The sequence below is a fragment of the Zalophus californianus genome, chromosome 2 (genome assembly GCF_009762305.2).
Source record: "Zalophus californianus isolate mZalCal1 chromosome 2, mZalCal1.pri.v2, whole genome shotgun sequence".
Lineage (NCBI taxonomy): Eukaryota > Metazoa > Chordata > Mammalia > Carnivora > Otariidae > Zalophus > Zalophus californianus.
In genome coordinates this window covers 125,959,743-125,987,410 of record NC_045596.1, presented here as the reverse complement: position 1 = coordinate 125,987,410, position 27,668 = coordinate 125,959,743, and the positions used below count along the sequence as shown (strand labels likewise).

Here is a 27,668-nt window from a genome sequence, read left to right as displayed (position 1 = left end):
TAAAGGAGAAAAAATAATGTGATCTCAATAGATGTAGGGGGAAATTTTGACAATATTCAATAGCCAATAATGATTTTTAAAACAAAACAAAACAAAAAACCTCAGCAAGGGAGGAATAGAAATTTCTCACTCCAAAAAGGACATACTGTAGAAAAACTACCACTAACATTGTATTCCATGGTGAAAATTGCATGTCTTTCCCTTTAAAATTGGGACCAAGTCAAGAACATCCCTTTTCTCACTTTTACTTAACACTGGATTCCTAGTTATTGCAGTAACGCAAGAAAAAAAATAAAAGCCATATGAATTGGAAAGAAAATGTAAAACAATATTTGCAAACAGTTTTATTGTATCTGGAGAAAATCCTAGGAAATCTACAAAATACTTTGAAAAATAAGTGATTTTAGTAATGTCATGATACAAAATAAAAAAAAATCCATTGTTTTTCTATATAAGAAAAATGAATAATTTAAAAATGGAAATTTAAAATTACCATTGTTGAGCAACTGCCTGGGTGGCTCAGTCAGTTAAGCATAGACTCTTGATTTCAGCTCAGGTCATGATCTCAGGGTTATGAGACTAAGATTCTCTCTCTCCCTCTTCCTCTGCCCCTCCCTCCACTCCCTCTCTTAAAAAAGTAAATAAAAAATAAAAATACCATTGACAACATTAAAAAACATGAAATACTGAGGGAAAATGTAATGAAGAATGTGTAAGACCTACTGAAAACTACAAAATATTGCCAAGATAAAGAAAACCTTAAGAAATGGAGAGATATGACAAGTTCATGTATTAAAAGACTGAGTATTGTGAAAATGTCAATTCTTGTCAAATTAGGTTTAAGCCAATTTCATTCAAAATCCCAGTAGGTATTTATGAAGAAATTAACAAACTGAATTTAAAATAGGTTTGCAAAATATTTATCTTTTAAGACCCAGAAATCATTTACCACTGATGAAGAACAAATAGAATTCAACAAAATTAAATCTACTCATGATAATATATTAACAAAATGAATAAGCAAGTGTCATCTGGAAGAAAATATCCTCAGTACATTTATCTCGCAGCAAACTTGTTTCTACTGAATATTAGCAAATAATAAAACATCTTAATAAAACAAATGGGCAAAAGATTTGATTAGGGACTTAAAGAAATGCATATGAATTGCCAATAAGTACCTGAAAAAGTGTTCAACATCATTTGTCATGTTTGAAAAGCAGCAAGACACACTGCGCACTGGAATGGCTAAAATTAATGAGTGGCAAAACCAAATTTCCATTGCAAATGGAAGTGTAAATAGTTGTACCCGCTTCGAAAATTGTTCTGGCAATTTTCTCAAATTAAACATACTATCCAACTTAAGAAACAGTAATGTCAATCTCAATATTTATCTAAGAGAAATGAAGGTAAAAGCACACAAAAAGCCTACCACACAAATGTTCATATCAACATTATTCTTTTTTTTTTAGATTTTTATTTATTTATTTGATAGCGCAAGTAGGGGGAGCAGCAGAGGGAGAGGGAGAAGCACAGTCACTCTGAGCAGGGACCCCGATGAAGAGCTCGATCCCAGGACCCCGGGATCATGACCTGAGCCGAAGGCAGACGCTTAACCGACTGAGCCACCTAGGCCCCCCCATATCAACATCATTCTTACTAAACTAAACGAAGGCTAACAGAAGGGTAGATACACTGAAAGTATTATATTTATACAATGGAATACTACTCAGCAATAAAAAGGGATGAATCACTGATACGTAGACAACATAGATGAACTTCAAAAACATTATGGTGAATGAAAGAAGCCAGAAACAAAATAGTAGATATAGTATGGTTCCATGTATGTGATGCTCTAGAATAGGCAAAACTAATCAATGGTGGAAGAAATCCTAACAGTGATTTTTTGGAATGCTGGGGGGATGTTGACTGTGAAGGGGTGTGAGTAATCATTCTGAGATGATGAAAATGTTATATATCAGGATGAGAATAATATAGATGTATGAATTTATTAAAATTCATCAAGCTATATATAACTATTTGCATTATTTTGACCTTAATAAAATTTTAAGTAAAAAAATAGTAAAGGATTTTAACCTCTAAGGATTTTCTCTTATATTAGTTCTTATATATGGGAGTCTTTGAAAGTTGAACATTATATTCTAAGGAAATAGTTTGTTTTCACTGGAAAGTTGCTATTTTTTATATAAGTTATGAAGTAAAATAAACCCAAAAAAATGTAGTCTAGGAAAGGCCTACTTTTATATCACCATAAAAATGCATTAACAGCCAACAGATACATGAAAAGATGGTCAACATTACCAGTCATCAGGGAAATGCAAATCAAAACTACAAAGAGATTATCACCTTACACCAGTCAGAATGACTAAAACCAAAAAGATGAGAAATAGTAAGTGTTGACAAAGATGTGGAGAAAAAGGAACCCTCATGCACTGTTGGTGGGAATGCAAACTGGTGCAGCCACTGTGGAAAACATTATGGAGGTTCCTCAAAAAATTAAAATAGAGCTGCCATATGATCTAATAGTTCTACTACTGGGTAGTACCCCCCCCAAAAAAACAGAAACGGTAATTCAAAAAGGTGTGTGCTATGTTTATTGCAACATTATCTACAATAGTCAAGAGATGAAAGCAACCCAAGTGTCCATCAATAGATGAATAGATAAAGAGAATGTGGTGTGTGTGTGTGTGTGTGTGTGTGTGTATATATATATATATATATATATATATATATATATATATATATAAATGAATGAGATATTTGTTTGCAACAACATGGATGGACCAAGAGGGTATAATGCTAAGTGAAACAAGTCAGGGAAAGAGAAATACCATGATTTCACCCATATGTGTAATTTAAGAATACAGAATAAAATAGGCAAATAAAAAGCAGACTTTTATTTAAAGAATTATTTATTTTAGAGAGAGAGAGTACACAGTGGGGAAGGGTAGAGGGAGAGGGAGAGAGAATCTTTTTTTTTTTTTTTTTTTTTTTTTTAGGGAGAGAGAATCTTAAGCAGACTCTGTGCTAAGCGCAGAGCCCAATACAGGGCTCCACGTGGGGCTCGATCTCATGACCCTGATACGATGACCTGAACCAAAACCAAGAGTCCGACACTTAACTGACTGGGTCACCCAGGCACCCCCCAAAAAGCAGACTTTTTAATTACAAAGAATGAACTGGTGGTTGCCAGAGGGAAGGTCGGGGGGGTGGAGAATGGGTGAACTAGGTGATGGGGATTAAGAGTACACCCATGGTGATGGGCACTGAGTAATGTAATGTGTAGAATTGTTGCATTATTTTATTGTACACCTGAAACTAATATAACACTGTATGTTAATTATACTTCAATTAAAAAAATAAAAATAGTAAACTACGTGGGAGAAAAAAATGCAGTAACAAATGTGAATAAATGGGACTATTAATGCTTGTGGCAGAGGGCACAAAGATAGGTATGTAAGGCCATAGCTCTACAGAAACAAAACACATTCACTGAACCCCAGGAAATTCCTGTTGTGTTTTCATGGTTATATCAGGCCTGTAGAGGTTAGAGATGGGTGGGTGATAAAAAAGGTTTAGTGAGCGCTGAGGTGATAACGAAGGTCAGTGTTGGTTTTCAGTTTTGCTACCTAAATCCAGTCCCCATTCTATGACTGTGAAGGGCTGTGACCTGAACCTTTGAGTAACTGGGAGTAATCAGGAATAAAATATTTAAAATTGAAAGTTGTTATTCTTACCTTTAAAGACCTAGAGGAGGAAGGTAGGCTGGTCTTAGGTAAAGAGCTATAAGAATCTATAGAAAGAATTTTGGAAACATTAAAAAAGGGGAAAAGCACTAAACAAATTGAACTCTGTAAATTACTGACAGAAAGGAAAGAGAAATAAGGTGACTTTGTCTTCCATGACAATATTCAAAAATTGCTAATGGAATATTGTCAAAAAATTTAGAAAATACATACGTTCTTTTATTCAAATGTTAAGAATTGTTTTTATGCATGCATACATGAATAGTTTTATTATAAATATAATAAACTAAATGTTTTTTTTCTTGTTCATGTCTTTTATTTTTATGCACACTGTTTTACCCTCTTTTCTTGGCTCTCTCCTGTCAGACCCTTACTCCTATTCCCTATCTCCCACGTCCTCTTTTCCCATATTTAACATATATTAACAATCTAATATGTATCTTTTATTATATTTTTCCCATTTTCATATAAACTTATGTGTATTGTTGAGTTTTTTCATTGAAAATGAAATTAAATCCTGTAATATATACAGAATTTGAATGAAATCCTATAATACATACTTCTTGGTATGTTGTTTTTCTCATTGTAGTATGTATCAGTGGTGGATATCCAGCCACATCAGTTGATGTGGCTTTAATTAAATCTTTTAAATGACTGAAGAAGACATATCATAACTTTTCCAACCATTTTTCTAATGACATGCATTGAATTTTACCATCTTGATTTCCTTTTTTGTTTTTGTTACTATGAAAAATGTGGCTTTTTTTTTTTTTTTGGTCTGTAAGTTGAAAAACATTTAATGGAGTAGTTACTCTAAACAAATGCTAAAAAATCCCTACTCTAATCAAATTTTCTTCTAAGTTTTTAATTCTAGTTAACATAATGTTCTATTAGTTTCAGGTGTACAACATAGTGATTCCCCAATTCCATACATTACCTGTTGCTCATCATGACAAGTGCACTCCTTAATCCCCATCACCTATTTCACCCATCCCCACCCAACTCCCCTCTGGTAACCATCAATTTATTCTCTGTAGTTAAGAGTCTGTTTCTTGGTTTGTATTCTCTTTTTTGCCCCCTTTGCTTGTGTTTTCTTTTTTAAAATCTACATATGAGTGAAATCATGGTATTTGTCTATCTCTGACTGACATTTCATTTAGCATTATACTCTCTAGTTCCATCCATGTTGTTGCAAGTTGACAAGATTTCATTATTTTTTATGGCTGAATAATATCATATTGTGTATATTTATCACATCTTATTCACCCATCTATCAGTCAGTAGACACGTGGGTTGTTCCATTATTTGACTATTGTAAATAATGCTGCTATAAACATAGGGGTGCATGTATCCTTTTTAATTAGTGTTTTTGTATTCTTTGGGTAAATACTAGTGTGAATTTTGAATCATAGGGTAGTTCTATGTTTAAGTTTTTGAGGAGCCTCCATATTGCTTTCCACAGTGGCTGTACCAGTTTGCATTCCCACCAACAATTCATGAGGGTTTCTTTTTCTCCACATGCCTGCCAATACCTTTTGTTTCTTGTGTTTTTTATTTTAGCCAGTCTGACAGATTAAGAGGTGATAGCTCATTGTAGTTTTGATGTGCATTTACCTGATGATGAGTGATGTTGAGCATCTTTTCATGTGTCTGTTGGCCATTTGCATGTCTTTGTTGGAGAAAGGTCTGTTCATGTCTTGTGCCCATTTTTTAATTGGATTATTTGTTTTGAGAGTATTGAGTTTTATAAGTTCTTTGTGTATTTTGGATACTAACCATTCGTTGGGTATGTCATTTGCCAATATCTTCACCTATTCCATAGGTTGCCTTTTTTGTTGATTGTTTCCTTTGCTGTGCAGAAGCTTTGTATTTTAATTTAGTCCTGATAGTTTAGTTTTGCTTTTGTTTCCCTTGCACTGGGGGAGACCCATCTAGAAAAACGTTGCTATAGCCAGTGTTAGAAACATTACTGCCTGTGTTCTCTTCTAGGATAGTTATGGTTTCAGGTATCATATTTAATTCTTTAGCTCATTTTGAATTAATTTTTGTGTATGGTATAAGAAAGTGGTCTAGTTTCATTCTTTTGCATGTTGTTGTCCAGTTTTCCCAACACAACTTGTTGAAGAGACTGTCTTTTTCCAATTGGATCTTCTTTTCTACTTTGTCAAAGATGAATTGACCATATAATTGTGGGCTTATTCCTGGGTTTTCTATTCTGTTCCATTGATCTATGTGTCTATTTTTGTGCTGGTACCATACTGTTGATTACTGTAGCTGTGTAATATAACTTGAAGTCCGAAATTGTGATACCTCCAGCTTTGTTTTTCTTTTTCAAGGTTGCTTTGGCTATTCAGCGTATTTTGTAGTTCCAAAAAAATTTTAGGATCATTTTTCCTAGCTCTGTGAAAAATGCTGTTGGTATTTTGTTAAGGATTTCATTAAACGGGTAAATTGCTTTGGGTAGTATAGACATTTTGATATTTGTTCTTCCAATCCATGAGCGTGGAATGTTTTTCTGTTTCTTAGTGTCCTCTTCAGTTTCTTTCATCAGTGTTTTATATTTTTCAGAGTATAGGTCTTTTACTTCTTTGGTTAAGTTTATTCCTAGGTATCTTATTATTTTTGGTGCAATTGTAAATGGGATTATTTTCTTAATTTCTCTTTCTGTTGCTTCATTATTGGTGTAAGATTACTTTCCAGAGAGTTTTAGATTTCATGTTTTCACCAGCAACTTTTCTCTGCATTCCTCTCAACAAAATGTGGTATAACTCTTTTAAATTTCTGCTAGTGTCCTGGGTATAAAATATCTCATTCTTCTTTTATTGAGTTTTTCATTAGTACTAATAAATTTGAATATTTAAAAAATGTTGGACATTGGAATCCATGCTATGAAATTGCTTTTTAAATTTTTTTATATATCCTGTTTATTTTCTTTTTGTTTTCTTGTGAATTTATAATTGTTCACTGTATATTATAGAAACCTTTGTATATCATAAAATAGTCTTTCCAGATCTATCTTTTACTACTTGAATTTATTAATCATATCTTTTGCCATTAATTAGTTTTATATTTTATAAAGGCATAGGTATAAATATTTTTTATTGAAGTATAGTTGACGTATAATGTTATATTATTTTTCAGGGTTACAACATAGTGATTCAACAGTTCTTTACATTGCTCACCATGATAAGTGCAGTTACCATCTGTCATCATACAAAGTTATTACAATATTATTGACTATATTCCCTGTGCTGTACTTTTCATTCTCGTGAGGTGTTTATTTTATAACTGGAAGTTTGTACCTCTTAATCCTCTTCACTTATTCTATGCACCCTTACCCCCTTCCCCTAAATATGTCTTTTAAATCCTGATTTCCACAAAGCCACAATGAGATACCACCTCACACCAGTCAGAATGGCTTAAATCAACAACTCAGAAAACAACAGATGGTGACAATGTGGAGAAAGAGAACCCTCTTACACTGCTGGTGTGAATGAAAGCTGGTACAGGCACTCTGGAAAGCAGTATGGAGGTTCCTCAGAAAGTTAAAAATAGAGCTACCCTGTGACCCAGCAATTGCGCTACTAGGTATTTATCCAAAGGATACAACATAGTGATTTGAAGGGCGCATGCAACCCAGTATTTATAGCAGCAATGTTCACAGTAGCCAAAATATGGAAAGAATCCAGATGTCCATTGACAGATGGAGAAAGAAGACGTGGTGTGTATATGTGTGTGTGTGTGTGTGTGTGTGTATAATTCATCAAGTCAGAATAATTATATATATGTAATATATATATACACACACAATGTATATTATACTGTGTATAATTCATCAAGTCAGACCAATTATATATATATATGTAATACACACACACACACATACACAATGGAATATTATTCAGCCATCAAAAAGAATGAGATCTTGCCATTTGCATCAATGTGGATAGAACTAGAGGGTATTAAGCTAAGAAAAATAAGTCAGTCAGAGAAAGACAAACATCAGATGATTTCACTCATATGTGGAATTTAAGAAACAAAAGAGATGAGCATAGGGGAAGGGAAGGAAAAATAAAGATGAAATTAGAGAGGGAGACAAACCATAAGAGACTCTTAACCACAGGAAGCAAACTGAGGGTTGCTGGAGGGGAGGAGGGGGGATGGGCCTTAAGGAGGGCACTTGATGTAATGAGTTCTGGGTGTTATATGCAATGGATGAATCACTAAATTCTACCTGTGAAACTAATAATACACTATATGTTAAGTAGACTGATTTTAAATTAAAAAATAAAAAATAAATCCTGATTTCCAGTTATCTTGACTTCTAGATAATATACGCAAAGGAAGAACAACTGAGAGCTGCCTATGTGCAGCTCACCATCCAATCTAAGTGATTTACTCACCAGTTCATCATATCACATTAAGCTGTGCTGTCAGCTTTGTATGTCACAATTGACATTTAAAAAAAAGAAATGAAGTAGGAAATACCAGACTTACATGTTCTTAAAATATATTTATTCAAGTCTTTATTGCATCTGCATAGGGTTTAAGGTAGTGTACTCCCTTTTACTTGTCTGTTCTCATTCTTTTATTTGCTGTTTCCTGATATGTATTTTGTTATGTAAACTTTAAATTATATTAGTCTTCAAAAAAGCTCAGACAGACACTATCTGTCTTTTCCAAGGCTGTTTTTGTTGTCCAAAGATTCTTGAAAAGAGTGTCTGGAACAAAAGGGTAATTATTGCCTCACTCTCAAACCCTACAGAAAATCAGCAACCCAAAGCAAAGTTGGCATGATTGTATCTTATGAGTTGGTCTTTCCATCTCTATCTGAAAGAACACCTTTCTTTATTCCACCGTACTTCAGTATATTCTATCTTTAACAGGCCTTCAGAATGGCAAATACATTAAACTTATATATTGGTAAATTTACATTTTAATGATAAATCTTCCTATCAGAAGCATTCTTTTTGGTTTTATATTGTACTTTTTGTTCCTTTAATACTTTATATATTTTGTCTTACTGTTTCTCTCTGCCTTTCTTGTTAAAATTATTCATGTGTTTAAAGTTTTTCTTGCTATTATGAATGCACTATTTTTTATAGTTTCTATACCTAAGTGCCAGTTACAAAAACAGAGAACAGATATTAATATTTCCATATTTATTTAATATATTTTTCTAATTTTAATTAGAGTGCTTTTGATATATTTACAGTTTTTATCTCTTCCTTTCAGTGTTTATACCAGCTTTTAGATTTTATTATATTTTAGTTTTTGCAAATTTTGCCACTTGACCCATAATAATTGTTATTGTAATAATAATTGCTAACAAATATTTATGTGCTAGGCACTGTTTTATTAGCTGTACATTTATTAATTATTTTTCAAAACAAGAACATGAAATGGATACTCTTGTTGAGTCTAGAGTTTACATGTTTGTCCCCAGCTCACATAGCTAATATTTGTTGTTGGGTTCTGGTAAAATCCTTTATTATATGTAATTTTTTCCATTTCTGTTTTGCTAGAATTCTTTCTTTAGGAATGCTTTCTGAATTTGATCAAATGCCTTTTCAGCATCTTTTGAATTATATAATGTTTCCCTTTTAATTTGTTGATCTTGTCAGTATAATGATTATATATAGATTTTTCTGATTGAACCACTCTTGGAATCCATGAAAGTACCATCCTTGTTAATATTATTTTTACAATATGTTGCTGGATTTTGTTTACTTCTGGATTCTTTTTTTTTAAGATTTTATTTATTTACGAGAGAGAGAGATAATTGCGAGCCGGGGGGAGGGGCAGAGGGAGAAGCAGACTCCCTGCTGAGCAGGGAGCCTGATGCAGGACTCGATCTCAGGACCCCAGGATCATGACCTGAGCCAAAGGCAGATGCTCAACCCACTGAGCCACCCAGGTGCCCAACTTCTGGATTATTTATAAGTTTTCTGTCTTTATGCAGTAATGAAACTGCTTTTCATTTTTCCTTTTTTTATAGTCTCTCTTTTGCTTTGTTTTCAGGATAAAAATTGTTCTGACTTGATGAATTATCAAGATTCCTATTTTTTCCCTGTTGTCTAGAAAATTTTTTCAAATTGTAATTTTTTTTAAAATTTTTTATTGTTATGTTAATCACCATATATTACATAATTTGTTTTGGTGTACTGTTCCATGATTCATTGTTTGTTCATAACACCCAGTGCTCCATGCAGAACGTGCCCTCCTCAATACCCATCACCAGGCTAACCCATCCCCCCACCCTCCTCCCCTCCAGAAACCTCAGTTTGTTTTTCAGAGTCCATCATCTCTCCTGGTTCGTCTCCCCCTCTGACTTACTCCCCTTCATTCTTCCTCTCCTGCAATCTTCTTCTTTTTCTTTTTTCTTAACATATGTTGCGTTATTTGTTTCAGAAGTACAGATCTGTGATTCAACAGTCTTACACAATTCACAGCGCTCACCATAGCACATATCTTCCCCAATGTCCATCACCCAGCCACCCCATCCCTCCCACCCCCGACCACTCCAGCAACCCTCAGTTTGTTCCTGAGATTAAGAATTCCTCATATCAGTGAGGTCATATGATACATGTCTTTCTCTGATTGACTTATTTCACTCAGCATAACACCCTCCAGTTCCATCCACGTCGTTGCAAATGGCAAGATCTCATTCCTTTTGATGGCTGCATAATATTCCATTGTGTATATATACCACATCTTCTTTATCCATTCATTTGTCGATGGACATCTTGGCTCTTTCCACAGTTTGGCTATTGTGGACATTGCTGCTATAAACATTGGGGTGCACGTACCCCTTCGGGTCCCTACATTTGTATCTTTGGGGTAAATACCCAGTAGTGCAATTGCTGGATCGAATGATAGCTCTAATTTCAATTGTTTGAGGAACCTCCATACTGTTTTCCAGAGGGGTTGCACCAGCTTGCATTCCCACCAACAGTGTAGGAGGGTTCCCCTTTCTCCACATCCCCGCCAACATCTGTCGTTTCCTGACTTGTTAATTTTAGCCATTCTGACGGGTGTGAGGTGGTATCTCATTGAGGTTTTGATTTGGATTTCCCTGATGCCGAGCGATGTTGAGCACTTTTTCATGTGCCTGTTGGCCATTTGGATGTCTTCTTTGGAAAAATGTCTGTTCATGTCTTCTGCCCATTTCTTGATTGGATTATTTGTTCTTTGGGTGTTGAGTTTGAAAAGTTCTTTATAGATTTTGGATACTAGCCCTTTATCTGATATGTCATTTGCAAATATTTTCTCCCATTCTGTCGGTTGTCTTTTGGTTTTGTGGACTGTTTCTTTTGCTGTGCAGAAGCTTTTTATCTTGATGAAATCCCAATAGTTCATTTTTGCCCTGGCTTCCCGTGCCTTTGGTGATGTTTCTAGGAAGAAGTTGCTGCGGCTGAGGTTGAAGAGGTTGCTACCTGTGTTCTCCTTTAGGATTTGGATGGACTCCTGTCTCACGTTTAGGTCTTTCAACCATTTGGAGTCTATTTTTGTGTGTGGTGTAAGGAAATGGTCCAGTTTCATTCTTCTGCATGTGGCTGTCCAATTTTCCCAACACCATTTGTTGAAGAGACTGTCTTTTTTCCATTGGACATTCTTTCCTGCTTTGTCAAAGATAAGTTGACCATAGAGTTGAGGGTCCATTTCTGGGCTCTCGATTCTGTTCCATTGATCTATGTGTCTGTTTTTGTGCCAGTACCATACTGTCTTGATGATGACAGCTTTGTAATAGAGCTGGAAGTCCGGAACTGTGATGCCGCCAGCATTGCTTTTCTTTTTCAATATTCCTCTGGCTATTCGGGGTCTCTTCTGGTTCCATACAAATTTTAGGATTATTTGTTCCATTTCTTTGAAAAAAGTGGATGGTATTTTGATGGGGATTGCATTGAATGTGTAGATTGCTCTAAGTAGCATTGACATCTTCACAGTGTTGTTTCTTCCAATCCATGAGCATGGAATGTTTTTCCATTTCTTTGTGTCTTCTTCAATTTCTTTCATGAGTATTTTATAGTTTTCTGAGTACAGATCCTTTGCCTCTTTGGTTAAATTTATTCCTAGGTATCTTATGTTTTCAAATTGTAATTTAAGATTAGGTAAAGGTCAGCTGTGAACTTGTTCTGTGAGAAGTTACCTTGCTACAGTGGTAGCTTCCATACATACTATCAAGGATATCATCCCAGAGATCACAGAACAGAATGACTCACAGATTATATTGAGATTCTTGAATCACATGGTTTATTAAATCAACTTAAAACACAATGAGAAGAAAGGGAAGTGAGATGGGGTAAGTTAATGTACTTAGGATAGAATGCAAGCGGGCAGAGTACTCTAATCCTAGTTATACAGCATTTTCATGTTCTGTTTTTCTCTGCCTCATCAGCCTTCCCTGTTGATAGTACTATGAGTACCAGTATCAAGCCAGGGAATCCACAGATAAAGACCAGTGAAACACGGTTGCTCTATTGGAGAGATGCAGCAGCAAGTATACCTGGCCACAGCTATAGCTAACCAATTATCCTGCTGAATAGTTATGGTTTTGTCTGAATTTCTTATGCTGATAAAACACACAGGGGCCAGAATCAGACCATATTGGGTATGACAGTTTGGCATATCGGAATTGGTCAATGGGTGGCAAATTTAAGCCTAACTTAGTTGTCATCCAGAATGTCAAGAACTGTGAGAGGTCTGAAATTTTACTCTACTTGCAAGCTGACAATTTTTTTCTACAGAAATTTCATGGATGCTAGTAGAAGACATGAGACTCCTGGGTCAGAGACAAAGAATTTTCTTATAACACAACAAACAGAATAAGCATCTAAAATGAATGAATTGCCCTAAATGTCTGTCCCCCGGTTTCATGAGGTGATGTGGATGGGTGCTATGGACTGAATTATTCTTTCTCTCTTCACCCCCCCCCCCCAGTCATATGTTGAAATCCTAACCCCAGTTGTGACTGTATCTGGAGATAGGGCTTTAAAGTTAGTACCCTAATCCAATTGAACTTCGTCTTTATAAGAAGAGGAGGAGAATGATTGACCCACTCCCCTCCTTTCTCTCTCTACCAAGTGAGGATAATATGAATGGCAACCATCTACAAGCCATGTAGAGCACTTTCACCAGTAACCAGCTACGCTAGCACCTTGACTTAGGACTCCCTAGCCTTCAGAACTGTGAGAAATACGTTTCTGTGGTTTAAGCCACCCAGTCTTTGATACTTTGTTGTGGTAGTCTAAGCAGACTAACACAAGAGGCCCAGGTAGATACTGTGTACCCAGTGAGTTTACATCCCAGTTGAGCATCCTCAATGTTTAGAAACCCAGAATGTTTATGATGGTCAGTAAAATTTGGTCCTTGCCCCAAGAGGGCATCATTATCTTTATTATACTGGACAGTAAACAAACCTGCCCTGTGTTCCAAAGTGAGACACTATCTGTCTTTTCCAAGGCTGTTTTTGTTGTCCAAACATTCTTGAAAAGAGTGTCTGGAACAAAAGGGTAATTATTTCCTCACTCTCAAAACCTACAGAAAATCAACCCAAAGCAAAGTTGGCATGATTGTATCTTATGAGTTGGTCTTTCCATCTCCATCTGAAAGAACACCTTTCTTTATTCCATCGTACTTCAGTATATTCTATCTTTAACAGGCCTTAACAGATTTCTAACTTTAAAATTACTGTCCTTATTTAGCACCTTTTGAATTCTCTCAGAAGCTACTATTTTACTCATTATCTCTACTTAACATAGCCTATGACTTTTGCCTCTATGTCATAAGTTACCATCTTACTATCAGTGGTTATTATTTCTTTTGGTTTTCATCTATCGCATTTGTTTTCTTGTCTTCTAGAGCAGAATTTAATATTCTTAGATAATGTATGAAATTCATATTACTTACATATTCAGAATATTTTTGGTTGAGATGTTAGGAGACATTTCTTTTAGATGCTAATAATTCATCACAGGGCAGTGATACTTCATAGGATTTTTTTTTTCAATTCCTAGAGAAGCATCCACTTTTTTGATCTTATAGTAAGTTCCCTTTAAAGCAAAGCAAATAATAAATTCCCAATTTAAAAAATCCCAATTTTTTTAGTACTTATGAGAGGTCATTTTAACCACTCTCTCTGGGAATAAAAAATTGGCTAACCTTGGTCATGGCTCCACCAGTTGGAGACCTCACCAGGAGCTGAGACACAGGCTCGCTCCTTTAACAAGTCTAGAGTTTTCTCTCCTATTCAGTTTTGAATAATTGTAGAAACAAGGAGTGAGAGGTGAGGAATTAGTTTTCATTTGAAATGTTAATCTCGTCATTTATTCATTGAGTATATGTTTACTGAGTTGTGTAATGTACCAAGTATTCCAGGTATGTCTTTGGGTAGACATACCTAAAGTCATACATATTACTGTGTGTCAGGAAGACATTTACAAATAAATGGAATTGGTGCTAGACCTGTGATAGCACAAAACAGAGAATGGTTGAATCTGCTTGGGAAGTCAGAGGTTTTATGAATCATTGTCTTGGCCTTTAAGAATGAGAGGAGAAGTTCACCTTGGAGGAAATACTATGTAGCGGGTTAGAGTACAATTTTAGAAGCCTGGTAGACTTGGCTTACCCAACAGCAGTTATGTGATTTTGGCTACATCGTTTAATATCTGTTAAGTATGTTTCCTCATATATAAAATGGTGAAAATGACATTTCATAGTGCCACTTTGATAATTGAAATGAAGTGCTTAACATAATGCTGGCATATAATGGGCTCTAATTAAATTATATTTTGTAATAGCTGTTGCTATTACTGCCTGCTGTGGTTCTAATACAACCACCACCACCACTTCCTCTACCAAGCTCATTAAAGGAGGTTGCCTTCCAGTTTGGAAGACCAGCACATTGGAAGACACGTTAAGCAGAGCATGATTGAAGTGTGTATGTTGTGTGAGTGGTTTGAACATGAGATATTTCTGTGAAAATATCCATACATGATGAGGACTTATTCTAAAGGTGATTTCAGTACATACTACCAAGAGCAGAAGGATTGTAGGTGCCAGTAGGGAAATCAAAAGAATGAGTTGTAAGGTTTAGGTTGACTCAGGTTTCTTTACATGATATTTGTGGCTCCATATACCAAAATAGTCTCCAATGGACTAATGATAGCTCTAGAGGCAACAAAATGAGTCCAGATATGTTGAATTTGAGAATTTAGAAGACATCATGGTAGAGCTCTCTAGTAGGTGATTGGATATGTGGGTCCAAAACTGACATCTCCAAGTGGAGGTAATCTAATATCTCTAATGTCTCATCACTAGATTCTTGCACCCTTGTATGGTTTGGTATAAAAAGAAACAGTGGTTATAGATGAAATCACTCAGTATAAAATGAAAAGGCTGAGAATTCAGCCACCCTGCTAAAATCCAAAGGAAGTGAAGTTTGGAATGTAGGATCAAAGGAAACTGGTATAGACATTTTTGGGAAATGTAAGTGACAAATGGGTGCATTCATGAAATTTGTGATAGTGCAAGACTGGAAAAGCTTCTCCTGGTAGTTGGAGAAGACATTTAATCCATTTATTTTCTAGAGTATTTCTTCTTTTGTTACTTCTAAGACCCATGAACTATTCAGAAGTACAATCTTTAGTTCTCAAATCTTGGGAATTTTTCAGATATGTTTTTGATTTCTAATTTAATTTCATTGTTGTCAGAGAATATACTTTATATGATATGAATCTACTAAATTTATTGCAACTTGGTTTTTTGACCCAAAATATTTTGTAAATTTATATTCTACTGCTGTTGAAAGGAGTGTTTTATAAATGTCAGGTAGGTTATAGTCAATCATCTTTTTCATGTCTTCTTTATTCTTATTGGTTTTTCATCTCCTTGTTTATCAATTATTGGGAGGAATGTTGAAATCTATTTATAACTTTGGGTTTATGTTTTTCTCATTTTAGTTCTTAGTTTTTGCTTCATGTATTTTAAAGCACTGTTATTCAGTTCCTAAACAATTGGGATGGTTATGGCCTCTCAATGAAATGATCTGTTATTATGAACTGACCCTTTCTATTCCTAGTAGTATTTTTTGCTATAAAATCTATTTTGTCTGATTTGATGTCCTTTCTAATACTTTTATCTGTGTCATTTCTCGGTCAGTTCTGGTTAATTATTTTCTTTCTTCATTATGGATCATATTTTCCTGATTTTTTTTTTTTGTAGGTCTGGTAATTTTGAATTAAATACCAGCTGTGGTAAATTTTACCCTGTTGTGTTCTAGTCTATAAATATTTTAACGCATTGTTTTGTGATACAGTTAAGTTACTTAGAATTCATTTGATCCATGTGGATCTTTGCTTTTTAAGGTTTTTTAAGCCTCAGAGAACTCCTGTCAAGTTAGGTAGGGGGCGCCTGGGTGGCTCAGTGGGTTAAGCATACAAATCTTCATTTTGGCTCAGTTCTTGATCTCAAGTTCTGGAGATCAAGCTCTGTGCTCAGCACGGAGTCAGCTCAAGATTCCCTCTCCCTCCCCACTTGCCCCCCCCTCCCCCCCCGCTTGCGCACGTGCATGCTCTCTCTCAAATAAACAAATAAATAAAATCTTAAAACAAAAAAAGTTTGTTAGGTAGGATCAGAGCAACATTTAGTTTAGGGCTAATTATTCCCCACTGGTGAGGCAAAACCCTTCTGAGTACTTTACCCAGTGCTCCATGAATTATGAGACTTTTTTTTTTTTTCTTTGGCATTTGAGCTCTGGGTATTGTTCCTTGTAATTTGGAGGGATAATTCTTTTACTGGCTTCAGGTTTTTTTGTTTTGGTTTTTTTTAAACACATAGGTTGATGAGAGTACTCAACTAAAGACAATAGGTCACACAGGAGCTCTGTTACTTTCCATCACTCTCCATTCTGCTGCTATGCCCTATGAACTTAGCAGCCTTGCTCTCACCGTTCTCTAGGCTGTTTTCTCTACTTCAGGAGACCTCAGTGTTCCAAGTAGGTTACTCCTCCTTTTCTGGAGCCTGCAAATTTCTCAAGGCAGTGAGCTGGGCAAATAGTTTGTGTCACCACTTTTTTTCTTATCTCTCAGGGATCATGGTCTTTCATTCTTGATGTTTACAGTCTTGAAAATAATTCTTTCCATACATCTGTTTTAAATATTGTTTGTGTATAATGGTAAATCCAGTGCCTGTTACTTTATCTTGATTGGAAGTTAAAGTACTCTGACCCTTGAATTTGATTTTTTTTTAAATGCTATGTGGTAGTTTTGCATCTCATTTTTCTACCCCTTTCTGCTTTCCACTGTTGTGGTCATGTGTCCTAGAATCTTGTATATAGCTTGCTAGGTTGGGCTGGCCCTCTATCCACTAGTTACTGTCTTTTATGTACCTGGCACTGTGGTAGGTGTTATGAATAGAATATATTCATAACATATATAAATAAATATATATATATATATGAAACAAAGTGGAAAAATATTTCCCTCTAATTAGGAAAAAAGTGTCCTGGGGGTTTAAGGCTGTTAGCATGAAGTTCTTTGTAACTTTTTCTTTTCCATTTTACATTTTATATCCGTTCTTTTACATTTTATCTCTGTTATTTTGTAATAGCAACAGCTATTACAAAATATATCTCTGAACAAAAGCAAATTTCTTAAAGATAAGCAAAGGTTTTCCCTTTAATTAGTTCAAATAGCTTACTCACCAGAGAAACTTTTAATGGCTAAATCGCATTGTACCTGCTACAAAGAGATAAGTAGTCTAGCTACAGGCTGATATTACTTATAACTTGAAGATTTAATTCATAAATCTAGGGAGGGCTTTTGATACCAATTTGAGATTGAGTTTGAGTTCATAAAGTAAGAATTGGCATTGAGAAGAAGACTAGTTTGTGTTTTTTGATTGTTTTAAAAATACTTATTATACAATATTCCAGTATATTTAAAATTAGGCAGTTTTTTATAAGTGCTGATTGAATTTCACTTTTTATTTATTTATTTATTTTATTATATTATGTTAATCACCATACATTACATCATTAGTTTTTGATGTAGTGTTCCATGATTCATTGTTTGAGTATAACACCCAGTGCTCCATGCAGAATGTGCCCTCTTTAATACCCATCACCAGGCTAACCCATTCCCCCCACCCCCCTCCCCTCTAGAACCCTTAGTTTGTTTCTCAGAGTCCATAGTCTTTCATGATTCCTCTCCCGCTCTGATTTCCCCCGCTTCATTCTTCCCCTTCTGCTATTTTCTTCTTCTTCTTTTTTTTTTTTTAACATATAATGTATTATTTGTTTCAGAGGTACAGATTTGTGATTCAACAGTCTTACATAATTCACAGCACTCACCATAGCACATACCCTCCCCAATGTCTATCACCCAGCCACCCTATCCCTCCCACCCCCCACCACTCCAGCAACCCTCAGTTTGTTTCTTGAGATTAAGAATTCCTCATGTGATACATGTCTTTCTCTGATTGACTTATTTCGCTCAGCATAATACCCTCCAGTTCCATTCACGTCGTTGCAAATGGCAAGATTTCATTCCTTTTGATGGCTGCATAATATTCCATTGTATGTATATACCACATCTTCTTTATCCACTCATCTGTTGATGGACTTCTTGGCTCTTTCTACAGTTTGGCTATTGTGGACATTGCTGCTATAAACATCAGGGTGCATATACCCCTTCAGATCCCTACATTTGTATCTTTGGGGTAAATACCCAGTCGTGCAATTGCTGTATCGTATGGTAGCTCTATTTTCAACTTTTTGAGGAACCTCCATACTGTTTTCCAGAGTGGCTGCATCAGCTTGCATTCCCACCGACAGTGTAGGAGGGTTCCTCTTTCTCCGCATCCCCACCAACATCTGTCATTTCCTGACTTGTTAATTTTAGCCATTCTGATGGGTGTGAGGTGATATCTCATTGAGGGTTTGATTTGGATTTCCCTGATGCCGAGCGATGTTGAGCACTTTTTCACGTGTCAGTTGGCCATTTGGATGTGTTCTTTGGAAAAATGTCTGTTCATGTCTTCTGCCCATTTCTTGATTGGATCATTTGTTCTATGGGTGTTGAGTTTGATAAGTTCTTTATAGATTTTGGATACTAGTGCTTTATCTGATAGGTCATTTGCAAATATCTTCTCCCATTCTGTTGGTTGTCTTTTGGTTTTGTGGACTGTTTCTTTTGCTGTGCAAAAGCTTTTTATCTTGATGAAGTCCCAGTAGTTTATTTTTGCCCTTGCTTCCCTTGCCTTTGACGATGTTTCTAGGAAGAAGTGGCAGAGGTTGAGGTTGAAGAGATTGCTGCCTGTGTTCTCCTTTAGGATTTTGATGAACTCCTGTCTCACATTTAGGTCTTTCAGTCATTTGGAGTCTATTTTTGTGTGTGGTGTAAGGAAATGGTCCAGTTTCATTCTTCTGCATGTGGCTGTCCGATTTTCCCAGCACCATTTGTTGAAGAGACTGTCTTTTTTCCATTGGACATTCTTTCCTGCTTTGTCGAAGATTAGTTGACCATAGAGTTGAGGGTCCATTTCTGGACTCTCTATTCTGAAATTTAACTTTTATTAAGACATAGAAAGCTCCTGACTTTAGAGAGTCAGTGTGTGGAATAATAGGGAAAAATACTTTATAACTTGAATTCAGTGACAATAGCATATTATTTTCACAAGTTTTTGAGATGTTACTAGGAATTTTTCCAGTCAAAATGGAAAAATCATTAAGTATAATTTATATTATTGTTTTCCCCATATCATTGATGTAAGAAAATATTAAATATAAGCATTTTTGAGTAAAGAACAATTTGGATATTGTTAGCCTAAAAAATGCAAGTTATTTTGAAGATAGAAAGTTGGCCAGAGGGGTGTTAAGAATCATTTTAGGAAGAAAATAGCCGAATTAAGGAAATGTCTTTCTTGGCCTTTTTCTGATTTTGAGAGTATAGATTAATGCATAAATTTATGCTACTTACATTTAACTTACCTTATTAATAAAATGAAAAGGAATTGGTCGTGGGGCGCCTGGGTGGCTCAGTCAGTTAAGTGTTATGCCTTGGGCTCCGGTCATGATCTCAGAGTCCTTCCATCAAGCCCTGCATTGGGCTCTCTGCTCAGTGGGGAGTCTGCACTCGCTCACGCACATGCTCTCTCTCTCTCAAATGAATAAATAAAATCTTAAAAAAAAAAAGGTATTGGTGGTACTGATTGTCTTTTCAAGGCATCATTTGAATTAGGCAAAACTCTACTGGATAAAGGTAATAAACTTGCTGAGATTCCAGACTATCTTTTAAAGATGTAATACCTTTACCAGTCCAAAATATTGAAGCTTTTCTTTGTATATAGTGCAAAGTGATTTCTCTATCTCATAATAAAATCAGATGGAACACATTCACACCTTCTTCATGATAAAATTGACATTTTGGTTTTGTTTTTATTATGTTTGTATTAAAAAGGTAGGTATCTCCAAACCCAGATATCTCTATTGTTAATTCAGGTTGTTATCTAAGTTTACTCTTTTTCTGAAAATGTAATACCTAGCTCTTTACCTCACATGCTGCTGTGAAAAGTAAGGTACATTCATGTTCCTTAATATTCTTTTGTGGTATATTTCAGATTCTTTCAAAAATTATCAGATGCAGATGTATTTAAATTAAAAAACTAAATTAAAAATTAGTTGATGATATATAAATACCTTCTTTGTTCTACTTCTGCATTACCACGTTTGCTTTTGACTCATTAAGATACATATTAAATGTTAAATAAGATATGGCTTTTATGATAAATCATTTAGAATGCAAATTATTTTTGAAGCTGAAGAATACTGAAAATAAAACCCAACTAAAGAGTCTGAATTATTTACAGGCCAGGGGCTTAAAGGTGCATCACTCCAACACAAATATTAAATTATGAAATGGGAATTTCAGTTTGCCATAAATCTGTCTGCCATAGCAGCTTAAAATAAAATAGTTTTACCCATCTAAAGCAACATCAATTTGCTAGTCAGTGCTTCATGTATCAAAGAGCATGCTGTGAAAATATCAATATCATTGGTTAATATAAATGAAATTAATTTTTAAAGCTGGGCTAAAGGTTGACATCTGAAAAATTGCATTACTTTGCAGAAGAGAAATTTCTGTCTTCTAGTGAAATTTCAGGTCATGAGGGCAAGTAATTTTCACAATCTTCAATGGGAGCCAGTGAAATATGAACTTCATTGTCACCTAGCCCCAAAGCGATAAGATAAAATGAGCTGATACATCATTTGCTGTGGTTTTATCATCTCCCTCAGTAATTGGAAGAGAAAACATAAGAGTGTATGTGTTTGTGTGCTCCCCAGTTACCCCTCCCAGCTGTCCCATCATCCACACCCAGGCTAAAACCATTTTAGCCCAATCAATACAGAGGTCACGTAGCATTTTATTTATATATTTTTAATTTTTCATACTGACTAAACTGCCAAGTAGAACATTAGAGTAATGAATATGTTTAATTAAATTTGTCACCCATGAAAATGCTAAGGAGAATACTGTACTACATCATAGTACCTAGTAAGCAGAAGGAGGAAATTTACCAAATAGAAGGAAAACAATAACTCATAATTAATTTAAAAGGTGATTTCCTTTCATATCCATAACTTTCATATTTTTGTTATCATTTTTCTGTTCTTTTCAAAGTTGGGAGACATTCTACTTATTCATGAATAGTAATTTAATAACAAAATTACTATCGTAAAGTTTCAACCAGCCAACTATATATCATTTTTAAATTCAAAAAGACTTCTAAGTTTTACTTTAAGAATATATCTTTGAAAACTTACAAGTTCCGTGGTAGGTGATGAAGTAAATCCAAAGGCAACTAGAATTCAATATTCTTAGAAAAAATTCTGAGTTTATGAATAAACTCATAAATTCCATGCTTTGATATCAAATTTCAGAGAAAATTACATGCAGCAAAATCCAAAAACTATGTTAATAATAGAGTGGTACAAGTTTAAAATACTTGATTAAAATTACTTTCTACCAGTTTGTTAACATTGCAGTTATTATAAATAAAACATATTTGTAAATATATCTAGTGATGAGTTGCTATTCGAATATTTTTCAGTGTGTTTTCATTTTAAATATTTTCAAATATTTACTGTTTTCTCATAGTAAGATACAATCTTTGTGACTAATTTATAATCATTTTTCATGAAAATGGGATATGAATATTTTCTCGACTTTCCTTCCAGTGGTGTCATTGCTTAATTGATAGAATGATTAGCTTATATTTTGTATATTAAGTTTGAAACATTTTTCTTGGTGTTAAATACATTCTCTATATTTTGGAAATAGTTTTGTTATGAAATTGTAAATATTCTTGGTAATATATATTACCCGATTTTACTTCTATTATCAAATTCTTCAGAAATCAATATGGAATTGTTTCAAAGAGTAAAACCTCTCCAAAAATTGACAGCTCTTTGGGACTAGTGTATGCAATGCCAGTCTTAAACATTAAGAAAGAATAATATTTTGAAAAGCCTTTTACTGATTTTTATATGCAAACACCTATTTATTTTTGAGGTAAAAGATTTTATCACTTTTTAATATTTTTCCCTTTAAAATTTTTAAAAAGTATTTTAAATTTAGTGAGGGTAGTTTGTATAGTTTTTGAAAACAAAACCTTTTTACTTAAATGAAGCAAATATGACTGTTTTTAGAGACTATAAAATTTTTTTTAAAGCTTGATAGTCAGTAAAAGCATTTTGCCATTGGGCAATAAACACATTTCTATTTCTCTCAGAAGATGAGCAAACAAAAGTCTTATTTGAATAAATTCATTAGCTTTTCAAAATAAATGATTAAAAGGAAAGTGGAAAAAATGATTTGCTTTCAAGCCAATAAATGCAACAGGGTGAAGAAAATTTTATATGTATTCACAGTATATTATTTGAAAGATAGAAAAAAGCATTGTGTGTATTATTTGGGCAAAATAATATATCCCTGAAAGAAGACACAATTTTCAGATAAAAATTTTAAAGAAGATATGTTTGATATTTTTAATTTAAAGAAATGGTATATACACTTGATGAGTGTGTATGTGTGTATATTTAAAATTAAATACTGATTTCTTTCTTCCCTCTCTTACCTCAACATTTTAATAAACCATCTTTGTTAAACAAATTATAAAAAAAGAATGTTGAATTTACTTTTACCTATTAACAGTACTAACCATATTAAAACAAGGTGGTAAACATTCGAAGAGTGCTGTGGGCTTAAGCTTTCAAGCTATTCTAGACTTAGGGTCATAACTGCAGAGCAATGGTAATGATATGGTTTCCATAGCAACTGATTCATTGGAGGGCTAGACCTCTGTCTAGGGTGCTGTCAGTGTATGTAGAGTTTCAGTGAACAGAAAGTCCCAAAGAAGGGTCTGCTTCTACCTAATCCAGTTTTAATTGAACTCTAGAGACTTTGAAGTGAAGCCTCAGACCAGGAATATACTATTCCGATAAGAAATAAAACTCTTGCTTAGCTAGGCCTCAGCTGCATTTCAGTACTGACACCTTTTCCTAATGAATACCTTAAAGAAATGTTATTATATCAATTTCAGCTACTAATTCTGTTAGTTAAAAGATTTTTTGTTTCCATTTTAAACCCAGCTATCTTGACCGTAAGTATAGAATTTCATTTGTTACTTCTTGTTAAGTCAGGCTAGTTTTTCGTGTGTGATTTTAATTTTTGATACTTATGGCAATTTTAAATAATTTTGTTTGTCTCTCCTCCTGTTTCTTTTTCTCTGAGTTTTAACACACTAGACCTGATTATATTTAATTTTGAAAGCACACTGCTGTCATACATTCAGTATTATACCTGATTTAGATCAGGTTTGAAAACATACAAAACAATTCTGGATATTATTTATGGATGTATATGTACTAATAGTATAAAAACTGACATGGGAATGATAAAGCTAAAACAAGAGTAGTGATTGGCTCTGACGAAGGAGGAAAATGGGATCAGGAAAGGTTATATATGGGAATTTCAACACTATCTAAAATGCTTTATTAATTTTTTAAATATATGCAATAATATGGCAAAATGTTAGGATTTTATATGGTTGAGTAATGAGTATGGGACTTATGTAATTTTCTGCAGTTGTGACTGATTTGGTAATAAAAATATTTTAAAGAAATATACCACTTCAAGTAGACTTTTTAATAACTATACTGCTTAAAGGAATGGTATATAAATTGAATTTTTTATTAATTAGAAAACCTTCAGTACATTAAAAATTTTATAATGTTTTAGTATACTTATTTTTATTAAAAACTGAAGTATCTTTGAATATAATTAAATGTTTAGTTGCATGGCCATGATCTTAGAATGACTGAAGCCACCATTATGAGCAACAGGTCTTATTATATAGCTTTATAGATACAAAAAGTAGAATTTTCAGATTAGTGTGTGATAGTCTTAGCATATCATAGACCTTAGAGGAGCCTTTGTTCTAGTTTTCTTTGATTTCCCTCTTTCACCTATAACCCAAGTACAGGAAGACAAATGTAGTTGATTAAAATTCTGTTAAGTTGAATTGTAATTTAACAAATATTTAAGCCCCTTTTTACAAATGTGACAATGTGGTGTATATATTGTAACCTTTGTATTTTTGGATTAGAGAATTTGGAAGTAGGCTAGACTCTGCCACTAACTCCCAAGGTACTTTGTATTAACTATTTAATTTCTCTGGCTCTCATTTTCCTTACTAATAATTGGATAGTAGATTGGAGTATAAGTGTTACAGAACATATACTGGATTCTCTCCTACTTGATAAGTCCAGGGTGGCAAATTCAAATGCCATTGGGGAACTGGACAGATAATATTAAAGGAATGAATGAGTAGAGACTGTGCCAAAATGGTAAGTGTATGTCAATTGTTACCATGTGGCAGATAGATCTAGGTTTGACACTTAGTTTTTCCTGAGAAACCAAAAATCTTAATACTTAAAATATATGGTCCAAACAAAATGAATTTGGGCCATATATTAAAGGCCATATATTAATTTAGGTTGCCATTCACTGACTCATGTAGTCATTCACAAACATCTACTTTGTGTCAGACATTGTTCTAGAAAATGCAAATAGAGTATACTAGAAGTTTTTGTTCTTAGAACTTATATTCTAGCATTCTAGTGCTGAATAGAGACAAAGTCAAGCAAGCAGATACCATAATTTCAGGTAATGATAGTCTTGTGAAGGAAATCTGCTGAGTTTGGGGTGGTCATGGAGGAAGTGGGGTTTAGATCCAGTGACTTCTCTGAGGAGGTGATATTGGAGCAAAAATCTAATGTAAGAGTGAGCTAATCATGTGAGGATTTGGGAGAACATTGGAGTCAGACAAGAAAATAAGTATAAAGACCCCAAAGAAGAATGAATTGGGCTCTTCAGTGAGTTTCAGATGTAAAGCTTTATAAACAATTATAAAGAGCTTCAGTATTTATTATACATGTAGTGGGATGCTACTGGATGGTCATTAAATGCATAAGTGATGTGATCTGATTTATATTTTAAAATTCTATTAAAAAATTTGTTTTTCTTTGGCTCCTCTGGTCATAGTAGACTCTACAGGTAAGATGGGAGACAGACCAAGTAGCAGGCCACTGTAGGCTCTGGACACTTGGACCTACTGGTCTCGGTGAGAGAAAGAGGTACATGCAACCTCTGCTTTCAAAAAATCTTGAGTGTAAGACTTACAGTCTTGTCCTCTCTTTTCCTTTTCATTTCTCCTGATCTTATTTATGCAGGTATTGGCTGGATGAAGGTAGATTTCTATATCACCAGTTTTAAAACTGGAAGTTTGTTTGGCCCTTAGAATTTTTGTTTTGTTTTTCAAAAAACACTGAGACTTGGAGTTATTCTTTTGTTTTTAGATCCTTTGTGCCAAAAATAGAATTTGTGGAAAAATCTCAATAAGGTTGCTTTTTTTCCCAAAGAAATTGCATTTTACATTGAGGAATATAGATAGATATTTTTGCATTTAAGATCTAGGAAATGGAAATGAATATAGAAAAGAAAGTTCTTGTAGGGTAAATTCTTCTTCCTATTTTTTCCTCTCCTTGCTTATCCCATCTTTGTCCCCGCCATGCAATATCATAATTACATGTCATTCTATTTGTATTTCTTAATGGTGGTTGCTTTTGAGAGATATATCTTAATTGTTTGCTTTCAGGGATTTTCATTAGGTTTTGGTAGTAAATACATCTAATTTTCTTTATTAAATTAATATTAGGTGAAGTACTGGTGTAAGAAATTCTACATCTGGTTTTCCTTTAACACCTTCATAATTAAGCTTTTGAAATGAACTTTTTAAAAAACAAAACTTGAATAACAAAGCAACAAAGTGGCTTAGGACTAAAGACAGGATTACTTTGAGTTGGCAAAGCATTCTAAGCTACTGCGTCTGTCACATGGGATGACAAGAATTGTAACAAGTTACTCTGACAACCACCTTCTCCATGGAGAGATTATGTTGAGTTCATTTGCAGGTTTGTGTTTAGCCTAGCTGACAAAATGATACTTAACCTCTCATACAATCAGTCTTTGTGCTTTCTGAATGAGTGACTGTTGCCTTAACAGTGACCTTAAAAGTGTGATTTTTTAAAGTTATAAACTTGAATATATATAATTTTTTTTATTAAAAAATAATTGACATACAACACTGTATAAGCTTAAGGAATATAGCATGATGGTTTTGTTTACATATATTGTGAAACAGTTACCACAATACATCCATTCATCTTCTCATATACAGTTTTTTCAAAAAAGAAGAAAAAAGGGGGAAAAATTTTTCCTTGCAAGGAGAAATCTTAGGATTTACTCTAAATATATATTTTTAAGTATATGAAAGATACTTCTGAAGTAGAATCTAAAAAAAGAAAACAAAAAACAAATGAATAAACAAGCAAAAAGCAGAGTCAGACCTATAAATAGAGAACAAACTGATGGTTGCTGGGGGAGTGGGGTGGGGTGTGCTGGGTAAAATGGGTGAAGGGGGAGTGGGAGATACAGGCTTCCAGTTATGGAATGAATAAGTCACAGGAATAAAAAGCACAGCATGAGGAATACAGTCAATAATACTGTAATAGCGATATAACAGGACAGATGGTAGCTACACTTATGGTGAACATAGCATAATACATAAACTCATCAAATCACTAAGTTATACACCTGAAACTAATGTAACATTGTGTTTCAACTATACTAAACAAAACAAAACAAGACAAAAAAAACAAACCAACCTGAAAACCTCATATAACATAAAAAAGTATTTCTGAATATATTAAAATTGTATTATATGAAACTGAATTGTATATGTGATCCATAAGCATGTAAGGCATTCTTTTGCGGTCTTTCTTCTTTTTATCTAAAATTTTACTTTCTGTAATATGATCCAAAAACCCAATCATTAAATAATGCAGTTTGTATTTCCTGAAAAGCAATATATTACATCCCTGCTTTTAAAAGCCCAAAATATATTTATAAAGAGATGTTTTATAATTTTGCTCTCCTTTTTCATTGAGCTTCCTTTCCATATGTTACAATCTATTTTCTTAGTCTCCCTCCAAATTATTTCAGTAACTGTGTTTTCAATTTTTAGAAATTATTTTTAATAGGGTCTTTTCTGTTTTATTCAGGGGGAAAAACAACAAGAAAAAATTAAACTGTTGTTACTTACTTGTGCTTATTTTTTTCCTCACTAGATCCTGGCATATACAGAAGGGCTGCATGGAAAATGGCTGTTTACAGAGATACGATCAATCTTTTCTCGTCGTTATCTCTTGCAAAATACAGCCTTGGAGATCTTTATGGCAAACAGAGGTAATATGTTTCAGAAGTATATTGTTATTAAGCTAACCTC

General features: G+C 34.1%; 1 protein-coding gene across 3 annotated transcripts in view; it reads left to right on the top strand.

The window, feature by feature from the left end:
- LRBA (LPS responsive beige-like anchor protein) overlaps window positions 1-27,668 on the top strand; it is a 737,558-nt gene that overhangs the window by 511,980 nt on the left and 197,910 nt on the right. For all 3 annotated transcript variants that reach the window (XM_027597848.2, XM_027597846.2, XM_027597847.2), the window contains one exon: window positions 27,511-27,628. In XM_027597848.2, coding sequence (XP_027453649.2) covers window positions 27,511-27,628 — 118 coding nt within the window. The remainder of the gene's footprint in view (window positions 1-27,510; window positions 27,629-27,668) is intronic.